Source organism: Lepeophtheirus salmonis, chromosome Z (assembly GCF_016086655.4).
Source record: "Lepeophtheirus salmonis chromosome Z, UVic_Lsal_1.4, whole genome shotgun sequence".
In the NCBI taxonomy this organism is placed as follows: domain Eukaryota; kingdom Metazoa; phylum Arthropoda; class Copepoda; order Siphonostomatoida; family Caligidae; genus Lepeophtheirus; species Lepeophtheirus salmonis.
Window position 1 is genome coordinate 8,652,230 of NC_092584.1, and position 10,359 is coordinate 8,662,588.

At 33.1% G+C, this 10,359-nt stretch overlaps 1 protein-coding gene and 1 long non-coding RNA gene across 2 annotated transcripts in view; one reads left to right on the plus strand and one right to left on the minus strand.

Moving 5' to 3' along the window:
- The window catches only part of mib1 (mind bomb 1), a 59,396-nt gene extending 49,864 nt beyond the window's left edge, over window positions 1–9,532 (minus strand). The window contains exons 1-6 of the mRNA XM_040725719.2: window positions 8,988–9,532; window positions 7,756–8,265; window positions 7,109–7,265; window positions 6,658–7,047; window positions 6,353–6,595; window positions 200–351 (exon numbers count right to left, since the gene is read on the minus strand). Coding sequence (XP_040581653.1) covers window positions 200–351; window positions 6,353–6,595; window positions 6,658–7,047; window positions 7,109–7,265; window positions 7,756–8,265; window positions 8,988–9,436 — 1,901 coding nt within the window. The 5' untranslated portion in view covers window positions 9,437–9,532. The remainder of the gene's footprint in view (window positions 1–199; window positions 352–6,352; window positions 6,596–6,657; window positions 7,048–7,108; window positions 7,266–7,755; window positions 8,266–8,987) is intronic.
- On the plus strand, window positions 4,603–6,167 carry LOC121130029 (uncharacterized). The gene is made up of 2 exons (XR_005868589.2): window positions 4,603–5,039; window positions 5,707–6,167. It is a non-coding gene; the product is annotated as an uncharacterized lncRNA (long non-coding RNA).
- Window positions 9,533–10,359: the final 827 nt, after the last annotated feature.

The window sequence follows — 10,359 nt, forward strand, 5'->3', positions numbered from 1 at the left end:
TAAAACCTATACAGATTGCTAACTACAGAAAATAATTCATGCTCAACAAATTATTAAGAATTTACGACTCTATGAATAATTTCTGTATCAACCTACTAAAGGATAGATGGCCAACAGTCGCTAAACAAGTCCATCGCAATCCGAGGTATGCCTGTATTTCACTTAAATGACATACATATACAATAAAAACAAATCCTACCTTGGATTCCCTCGTAGTGCCGCATGATGAAGACAATTGAATCCATTGTTGTTCGTCAACATAATATCCGCGTGATGTTCCAGAAGAAGAGAGAGCATTTCATCCTTTTTCTTGGAAATTGCATCATGGAGAGGTGTATCGCCCTCAGAATCCTAATAAATGAATCAACACAATTAACTCTATTAATAAAGTTAAGTTTGTCTGTCGTCTGTATACATATTTTTGATCTAAGAAATAACAATGATAAGGAAAATTTGCAGGGCTGTGCATATTGCGTTGAACGATTTAAATAGCTTTTTTGATTGAAAGCTTTTGGAGGAACATTTATTTTATAAAAAAAGATGCATAATTTAATTTTCAACATAATTTATAAGTTGCTTATTATAGTTGGTCATGATTAGTTGATTAAGTCATTGGCGATTTCGTATAAGTCTTAAAATATTGGTTTGACCTAAATAAATCCAATTCCAATTATTTGATTTGAACAAACTGCACCAATTTAGATTTTTTGTTAAATCTGACTCTTCAGCATTACTATCCATGGAGCATTTTGCGTTAGGGATACGTATCTAGGACATTATCAAACTTAATGGAGACTAATTTGAAGGATCTCCGGTACTTTTGCCTTAAACCATTTTGCCTAGAGAATATTTTACCTTAATATGTATAAATAAATGAGCTTTATACGTCGTTATTGTATATTTTTGGTTGAAAATTATGTTTCCTTTGAATTTTTAAATCAAAATATGTAATGTTCATTACTACAAAACACGTTAAATGTTTGTTGTCTGGTAGAATAATGATGGATTATGCTCTTCTTATATCCATGAGTATTTTACAATATAAATCAGTCGTCATGTCTAATTGACAGTGGAGAAGGGGTTAATCCTTCTTCTATTCGAATTGTTGTCGTGTTTTGTTTTTGTTCATTACATAGTGAGATTTCAAGATAGTGTATGAAGTGAAATTTGGCTGGATAATTCCATCATTTATCCAACAAAAACAACAACAACATTAAATCCTTTTATTGGAATACAAAAAATCAAAGGGAACATCAATATCAACCGTAAATAAACAATAAATACCTTATTTATTCATATACTAAGGCGAAATATCCTTGAGACAAAATAACTTTAAGGCGAAATTTTTTGAGGCAAAAGTACCTAGCGCCATATTGAAGATTAGAAATAATGTTCAAAATTACACCCATTGGAAAAATGGAATAAAATGACAAATTTGTTGTCCCAAATAATTGGAAAAAGCATGGAGCCCTCCTTGGAATCCGCAACATAAGAATTGCTCGAAATGTGGGACTCAGTGGGAATCGACATGGTTGCCAAAGAGTTGTCATTCTAGTGGAACCAGTACTCGGCTCCCTCCCACTCCTCGAACAAAGTATCAAATGGCTCCAATACAATTTTGACCACTTCATCTAGCCAGACTTATGGACTCAAAAATTCTTGATTTGAATCAGATAGATTTTTTGACAAACCAACCGAACTCTCTGCAACACCAAAGAGGAACTCATTGGTCGGCTCAAGAAAGAATTCAAGGATTCACCAAGAGATCAAGAAGCTTAGGCCACTTTCGGCCTCGTATAGTGACTATAATTGAGGCTGGCTGTGATTTTATAAAATAAAAATAAATCAGTTTCAATCATACTTTCAGAATCGGCTTTTATTTTTTGTATCTGATAACTGGCTGTGAGAGAAAATTGTTTTTTATTGTGATACAGATAGAAAGCGCACCCTGTAGTTCTACTAATTGAATATCTTTATTATTACATATTACAATTTCTAATATCATTTTCATGAATCTATGTATATATATAAAATAATAGAGTAGTTTCTTTTTTCCATTTTATATTCTACAGAGTCCATACACCATTATCATATGTAAGAAAGATTTGGCAACCCCCAAAAAGAAAAAGACTTCCTAACCTTGGTTGTATGTTATATTATGTTTTACATATTCACTTGCTCTCTTTTATTTCTTTATCTTCTCCGTCCTCTCTTCTGGGGCGTCAGCAGGGAGTGGGCCGGAGGGACTGTAATCCATAAAAAAAAATATGGATTTTTTTCTTTTTACTAGAAAACTCAATATTTGAAATTTAATTTAATTTTTCAATTTTTTTGAATAGCTTTGGATTTTTCAAATTTTTATACAAAAATTTGACTTTTGAAAAAAAAATTTCAGAAATTAATTTTTTTGTGAACAAAAAGTGGTTCATTGTACTTTTCTTCCAAAAAATTCAATTTTTTCAGAATAACTATGGATTTCGTAATTATTTTTTTCTCAATGGCTGTGGATTTTTGAATTTTTTTATCAAAAAATTAACTTTGCAATTAAAAAAAAATAATCCAAAACCAACCCTCCCCCAAAAAAAAAAAAAAATATATATATATATATTTGCTCTTCTTACAACTTAGTTACATATACAGTGTGCAAGGTAAAACATTGTACTCTTTGATGCAGAACAAATATGGTAAACTGTAGCAAGAATGTAAAGGATTTCAACATTGAGGGTTTATCACAAACTTCCTTATTGATATATTTTCAATCTTTCAAATGATTTCATTTGGTTACTACCACGGCCTCCAACCCAGGCCTAAATGTGCTTGATGAAGACCTCGTACATGGCTGTCCACTGCTGCTCGAGGCCATCCAAATTTTCACAGACTCTCTTCTTGACTACACCCCAAACGGCATTGTTGAGAGAAACATTTTGGGGAGGAGGGTTGCCAAAACCAAAGGAGATTACATTGAATAACAGAGGCGTTACTAGTTTTCATCATTTGGGTGGGGGCTTAGTCCACCCAAAAACTAACAAAGGACACATAATTAATTAATTAAATAGGAACATCTATTTAATAAACTAGCACAAAGAAACTATCTTACTGATAGACAATCAAAAATTAAAAATATTTTATTTATATTAAGTTTGTTTCTATTAAAATTCAAAACTAAAACGATCTACTATAAATATATAATCTTATGTATATTGTAAAACCTCCTTGTATACTACATTTTTTGTTGAATAAATTTGACCAAGACAAAATAAAAGATAACTAGACGAAACAATGACAATGACAATGCCTAAGATAATATATAAAAATATTTTTATTTCACAGATTTATGAATGAATCAGTCGGAACTAAAATTTAACGGATTTTTAATACTTTATTTTTTAACTTCATCAAATGCTATTTTAGCAATTTATAGTTATGCCTCTTAAACGTTTATAAGTATAATATAAACCAAAGTAGTAATAGTCACCTTGATATGAACAAACTCATGAACAACTACAAAAACTCCTGGCTAGCTCAATATATAGTTTGCTATAATTCATTATCATAATTATATAAAAAAACGCAATAAGGGGTAATAATTCCAAATACCCCCAATAATGTGGGGCTCTCCTGTATATTTATTTATTTTTAGGCAAAATGGTTGTAATCTTTATCTACTACTACAAGTTACATCTTGAACACAACATACATATGCCCGTAAATTTAAGGAATTTTCCGTGTGTAAGGAAATTTTTAGAATATATGTGCCTGATAGAAATAAAAGTGCAATTGTATTAAGAAAAAAATGGGGTTATTTTTATAATTTGCTCTTAAACTAATTTTGATAGTAATTCGGAATTGACTGTATCTATCGAAAAATTCCTCATTGAAATGGTATTGTACTAAGTTATTGAAAAGTAAATTTATTATACGATAATAGAACATTTTCACTGACGTCATAAAATTACATCTGTAAGGTTTAAGTTATATTTCTTTTTTTGGGTCTTGTTTTTACATGATCCATGGATAATTCACTATTTTCCTTCATATTAATGAAAAAAACTTGGTTATTTAGGCTCCCAAAATGTACGACATCAAAATTGTAATGTCACGTGAAAACATTCAATTTTCGGATATTTTTAATACCTAATGAATGTATGTATATGTCACAGTAGAGATTGAAATCCAGTAGAATCGTTGATTCTCTTAGTAGAGATCATGATCATTATCTGTCATAGGACAGATTATAATCATGATCTCTACTAAGAGAATTAATAATTCTACTTGTAGAGATTACAATCCTATTCTCTCCTAGGACAAGTTACAATTTTACTGAGGAAGATACTAGCATTGAATATTTGAAGAGGTTGCGCGTTTTCGAAAATATGACTCCGAATCATGCCCTCTAATGAATTGTGATAGGTAATTTAATTCTCAGTAAATGCATCCCGTATCTTTTTATTCCTAATAATTTCATTCCCAGTAAATTCATCCCGTGTCTTTTTATTCCTAGTAACTTCATTCCCAGTAAATTCATTCCCGTACACTTTATTCCCACTTTAAAGAAGGATATTTGATGACGTCATACAGTTTATGTTTCTACATTAGTTAGTTAGTAGTTTTTGTGTAGAGCTGTAGAGGGGGGCACTTGGCACTGGAGATGAGTGATGGATGGGAGACGGATACGAATTATTTATGGTGTTTATGCATTAGAAATGACGTCATAATAAATTTTTAATAGTGAGTAGAAACGGAATATCATCCGTTGATATCATTTATACTTTGGGAAATCAAGTAAATCCAGTCACTACTCCTCTTCTTGATCGTCTATCCTTCTCATCCATCGACAATCATCAATTTCATAATCCCCTTTTCTCTTCCCTTCCTTATTTAACAATTCAAATTTACGTAAACAATTACTCTACGCAAATTGTTCGGACCCCTCACTCCCTTCTCCAGGAGCACTTACTCTCACCTGCTTCAAGCTCAACTCTGGATTGAATCCTACAAGTTACCAAATCATCATCACCCATAGAATCATGCTGGGACTCGTAATAGATTTCTAGAATATATCTTTCAACTGAACTGTTTTAATTAAAAAACAGATTCACTATTCATAATTGAATCTTTAAAACAACTGATTTAAAAAAAAAAACTATATCATTTTCAAATTATTCGTATTTCGTACATTCAGGTAGCAGTTTGCTTGATTCTACTCCAACTATTGAATGAAAAAATTATTCCACGGCCGCTTTCCTGAGCATCATAAATCCCATATAATGTCCAAAAATACATCCCAGCCCACCGGTTGTGAAGGTTTTCTGAAGTAAAGATCATTTATTAACTAAAATGAACCCTTATTGAGTTAACTAGAGGCCAAGTTAAATGTTCAACTGAGCCCAATTAAAGTAAGCCAGCTAGTATTCCTTAAAACTAATTTGGATTCAATACAGTTTGATCCAAATCAATACTATTATGTAGTAATCAATGATACACCATATTTTTTTAATTTATATGTAATACTTAACAATTTTTTCGTTACAAATTAATCTAAAATGTTTGCTATATTGATTCTATACAGGGTTTTTTTTAAATATCAGTTTGAATCATTTCGAAAAATGGCTGCAAAGTATTTTTATTGGAGAGGGGGGGGGGTATCTTAGAACTGATTCATGCAGTGAGCTGATTCAGTTCACTAAAAGGAATCACAATTCCCAGCATTCGACAAAGGATGATTCTCACGGAAAAAACTAAAGAAATCGCCAATGAAAGAATCACTTTTGTACAATATTGCAATAGACAATACCACAGAGGCGACTTGGCGACATATTTTCGAAAACACACAGCCTCTTCAAATATCCAATGCTACTATCTCTCTTAATAAAATTGTAATTTGTCCTAGGAGAGAATAGGATTGTAATTTCAACAAGGAGAATCAACGAATCTTCTGGATTTCAATCTCTACTGTGACATAAATATGTACTAAAAATTTGTGAGCTAAAAATACATTAAAATAGAAAAGTAATCAAATATTTATTAATATATGATGCAGTTTTCAGTCATGCCTCTATAAATATGTTTGGCAATAACAGAGGCACACCCATATAAATAAGTGAGTATTTATATTATTATTTATGCTTATAATTCTCAGAAATACATTCTAGCATCATAATAATAAATTGAGTTTCATTCCTCAAATTAATAATCTGTTATAAAAGGATACGAGATACAATTTTTTTCATATGTATAAATCAACATGAGAATAAAATACGATCATGAATTTTATAAATCTAAATTTGAGACTATTCAAACTCTCAAGATGAGTAAAAGTATCTTACTACTAAAGTTAATAATAGCAGCTTACTTGAAGTGAGGGATGTCCTTTTAATTTCAAAATGGATTTGACAACTCCAAAATGCCCTTTGTTGACTCCTATATGCAGTGCCGTTTGACGACGTTTGTTACGAGCATTTAGATCAGCCCCTGAAGCTGCTAATAGTTCCATAACATTGGGTTCATCACCAAATGCTGCATGATGGACAGCCCTATCTCCATCCTTATCCTCTATTTCTAAATCTGCGTTCCGTCGTAGCAATGCCTTTATTACCTAAATTCAAAGAATCTCCCGTCAAATATTACTTCTTTTTTAATTTCAAAATATATATATACCTCTATATGCCCATTTTGTGAAGCAGCCTGTAAGGCAGTGTGCCCAGCAAAAACTCCATTGACATTACAGCCATCTCGAGAAACTAGTTCCTCGACTTCTTGAGGATCCCCATTTGCTGCAGCTTTGACTAATTCCTCCGTTACATCTCCAGATACATGAGTTTCAAATAATTTTTTCAAGAGAGCGGATAATTTTTCTCCACTGGAGGTACCAGGAAGTGCAGAGACATCACCAGCAACTTTAGTCACTGCCATTGGATTGTATGTCCATGAAGTTCCACTTACTTCCACTTTTAAATCATTATCATGATATATTTGTTGGACTCGACCAATTTTACCAAGGGTGGGTGCCATGGCTTCAGCCCATTCTCCGTGCCCTTTTTGAAGTACCTACACAAAGAGAGAAGAATATTAATTATTTATCATATTACAATAAAGTAAATCCACGCACCTTCATTCTTTCCATATCAGAACAAACTTGTACCAAGTCCCCGACAGAAAATTGATTGTTCCAGTCAGCAGTACTCAAAGTGGGAGATAAATTGGATCCATTTACTGAACTAGCCATTCCACCAACTTTCGTTAGAACAGCAGGATTGAACGTCCATCTAGAAAAAAAGTAATCATCATTTTAATCATAATGAATAAAAAATTGATGAGAGATTTATAAAATTGATTGGTTGTATAAGTTATGAGGTAAAATAAACTGTAAATATTTAATTATTTTAAAATTAATGCAATCAATTCGTGTAAAACCAAATAATAGCAAAAAAAAAACATAGTATTAAGTAATACATGTAATCCATAAGGAAATATTCAAATAAAGTCATCAATTGTGAATTTGAAGAGATACAAACTAATCAATTTATCAATAATTAATCAATGAAAAGGCAAGTTGCTTTAAGGTTCAGATGGAGGATATAATTTGATACGTATTTATCAAAGAAGTCAAAACTTTTTATGAGCAATGATTCCAAAGAACAACATAATTCCAGTTTGTAAATAAAACAAAGATAAAAGAATATCTTGAATAATACTACTACAAAATGGTACATCAGTCACCATACAAATTGATTTTCTTTAGAGAAAAGACAATACCTATTCCCAGATGCGTAGGATACAACGATATCGTGATCCTCATCAAAGGCTACAACTGTCCCTGTCTGCCCGAGACACTCATACATTCCTTCAGTCCACCCTCCATGCCCATGTTGAAGATGCTGCACAATTTCAAACTCTAAATCAACATTAACATGATCTCCAACAGCAAGTCCATGCGGTCCAGATCTTCCAGTGCCACATTCACCCAACAATGGGAGATGATCTTTATAAAATGTGCCTCCTTTAGCGTCCGACACCGCTTTTAAATCCGCCATTCCCTCGAATCCCACTCTATAAAGATTTTTTGCACCCGTGTCCCACATTATATACGCAGCTGAGCGAGGACTCGCAGCAGACCAATCCTGGATTTCTGTGACTTTTCCTCTACGATTATTACCTCCATCTTGATCTTCCCATTGCCAATCTACACCCCGAACGACTCGTGCACCCGGAAAAATTCCTCTAACAGGAATTTTTTTTGATTTTCGTCGAGGTTCCATCAGAACTCTGAAAGAATAAAATAATACTTTTGATATTTATCAACACAAAAGCAAGACAGATTGATTTTTCTCAAAATTGAGTGTGGTCTACATTTCGAGAGTTGAGTGCCAAATTGTCGTACTCAAAAAAGACACATATTACTTTTATTGCCTATATCCTCCTAGACCTATAATATTTAAAAACAGAGAAATTCAGACTGTTGAAATGAATTTCTTGGATCCATTTTATTTGAAAAAATTGGTATACACAATTTCTTTGATAATAGAGGAATGGAGTTGTCAAGCTAAGTTTTATATAGTAGAAATTAGAGCTACGAAAATTTGACACTCTCCACACGATTTGTATTCTACGACGAATTATTGTCAATTTCTATTAACGAATTATTCTTATGAACTCTATGTGTGTGCCATAGGTCTCTTAAATCGAATAAATATTTTAAACTATAGTTTAAATTCTTAAGTATCTTAACGCATCCCATAAATTTGAATAGCAAGCCTATAATTGACTCAATTATGTCTATGGGGCTGTATATTTAAAGTAAACAAATAATTAAGTCTTTCTCCTTTTCTCGATTGTTTTTCTGTTGACGCCCTACATTAATATTTGTGCATATATTATTTAAATCAAAGTATGATGGATTGAAGGGAGAGCCTCAAAGTGTGAGAGTAATGGAGCAATCCTCTACTCTTCTCCAGTTGATTTTCTTAATTTAAGGCATGATAAATTACCGCTCGCTTCCCACGGTGGAAAAACGATAGAAACGATGCCTCAAATTATGTTTGTCGGAATGGTAGCAGATGGAGCAGAGATCATAGTTGGAGCACTCAGCACACTTCCATCGAATCCCAAAAATGGGTTGTTGTCTACAAGTGTCACACATGGTTCCATCGTGTTTGACGCCTGTAGGGGCTGAGTCCAGAACACGAAGGTCATATGCACCTGAACAACGATAATTGGCTGCTGTTCCGTTATCCCAAACTACAACAACCTCCTCAGGAGATTCGAAATTCCGAACAGTTCCAACGTGACCTTCGCCTCCGTCTTGTTTACCCCATTTCCAATCAACTCCACGCACCACACGCGCTCCAACTCCCTCCATCATGAACTTTGTACTACTTGACGGAGGAGGAGGGGCCCCTCCTCCAGCAGCACCCAAGACCTCCGATGAGGATTCCATCCTTGACTGTCAGTGTAAGTGTCTATATTTTTAATTATTTTTTTATATGAGCACTACTATAAGTGTCAGCTGCTGACGTTCTAACTTGCTACTGACGTCATTCATTGAATATTAAAGGACACGAAAAACAAAGAGAAAAGTGGCGCCACCTCATTGACAAAATTAATTATCTATTTAATTACCATTGGGTTTATTTCGGTACAAATTCAAAACATTAATAATCTAAAGAACAGCCAATAATCCTTAATGAATACGTCGTCATAAAAAAAGTCGCATATAAAACTAAAAGCTTAATATATATATTTTTTTAAAACAAGGAATGACTATCCAATATAATTTATATAATCTTTAACAATATTTTCCAATTGAACATTTGTGGCGGGTCATTAATTCCTTTAGGTGAATAAAGATAATAACTAATATTGTACTGTCGTTATAACGGCATGATGTAGGACCTTTTTTTGGGGACGTCAGTGCAAAAAAGTCGTCCCTCAGAATTTTTCCTCCAAAAGATGATTCCCCCTCCTTTGCAATGACGTTAAAAGCTACCCGGAGAGATTTTCAGTCATAGCAAATGTGAAATCTTCTCATCTACCTTTAACCGAAAAAATACACATCTCCTCTGGTTTCATAATAGCAGACACTTCAAGTGTATCTGTAAAGACTCTGTAAGTAACCCACATTTCAGCTCAAGACAAAATGGGGTTCGTAAAGCCTCAAAAAATTGGTTTTCCCGTCACATTCAGACCTCTTCGTCTCCCAACACTCTCAATTAATTTGATTTCAGATCTTTTCCACAATGACCTCAGATCTGATACTCTCAAAAAGGAAAGAGCACATTCTTTTTTCAGTAGTAATTTGTTTGGGATTCATCTTCATGTCAAAAATGATTTTTTTATACCGCATCTTAGCCAAAAGTCCGT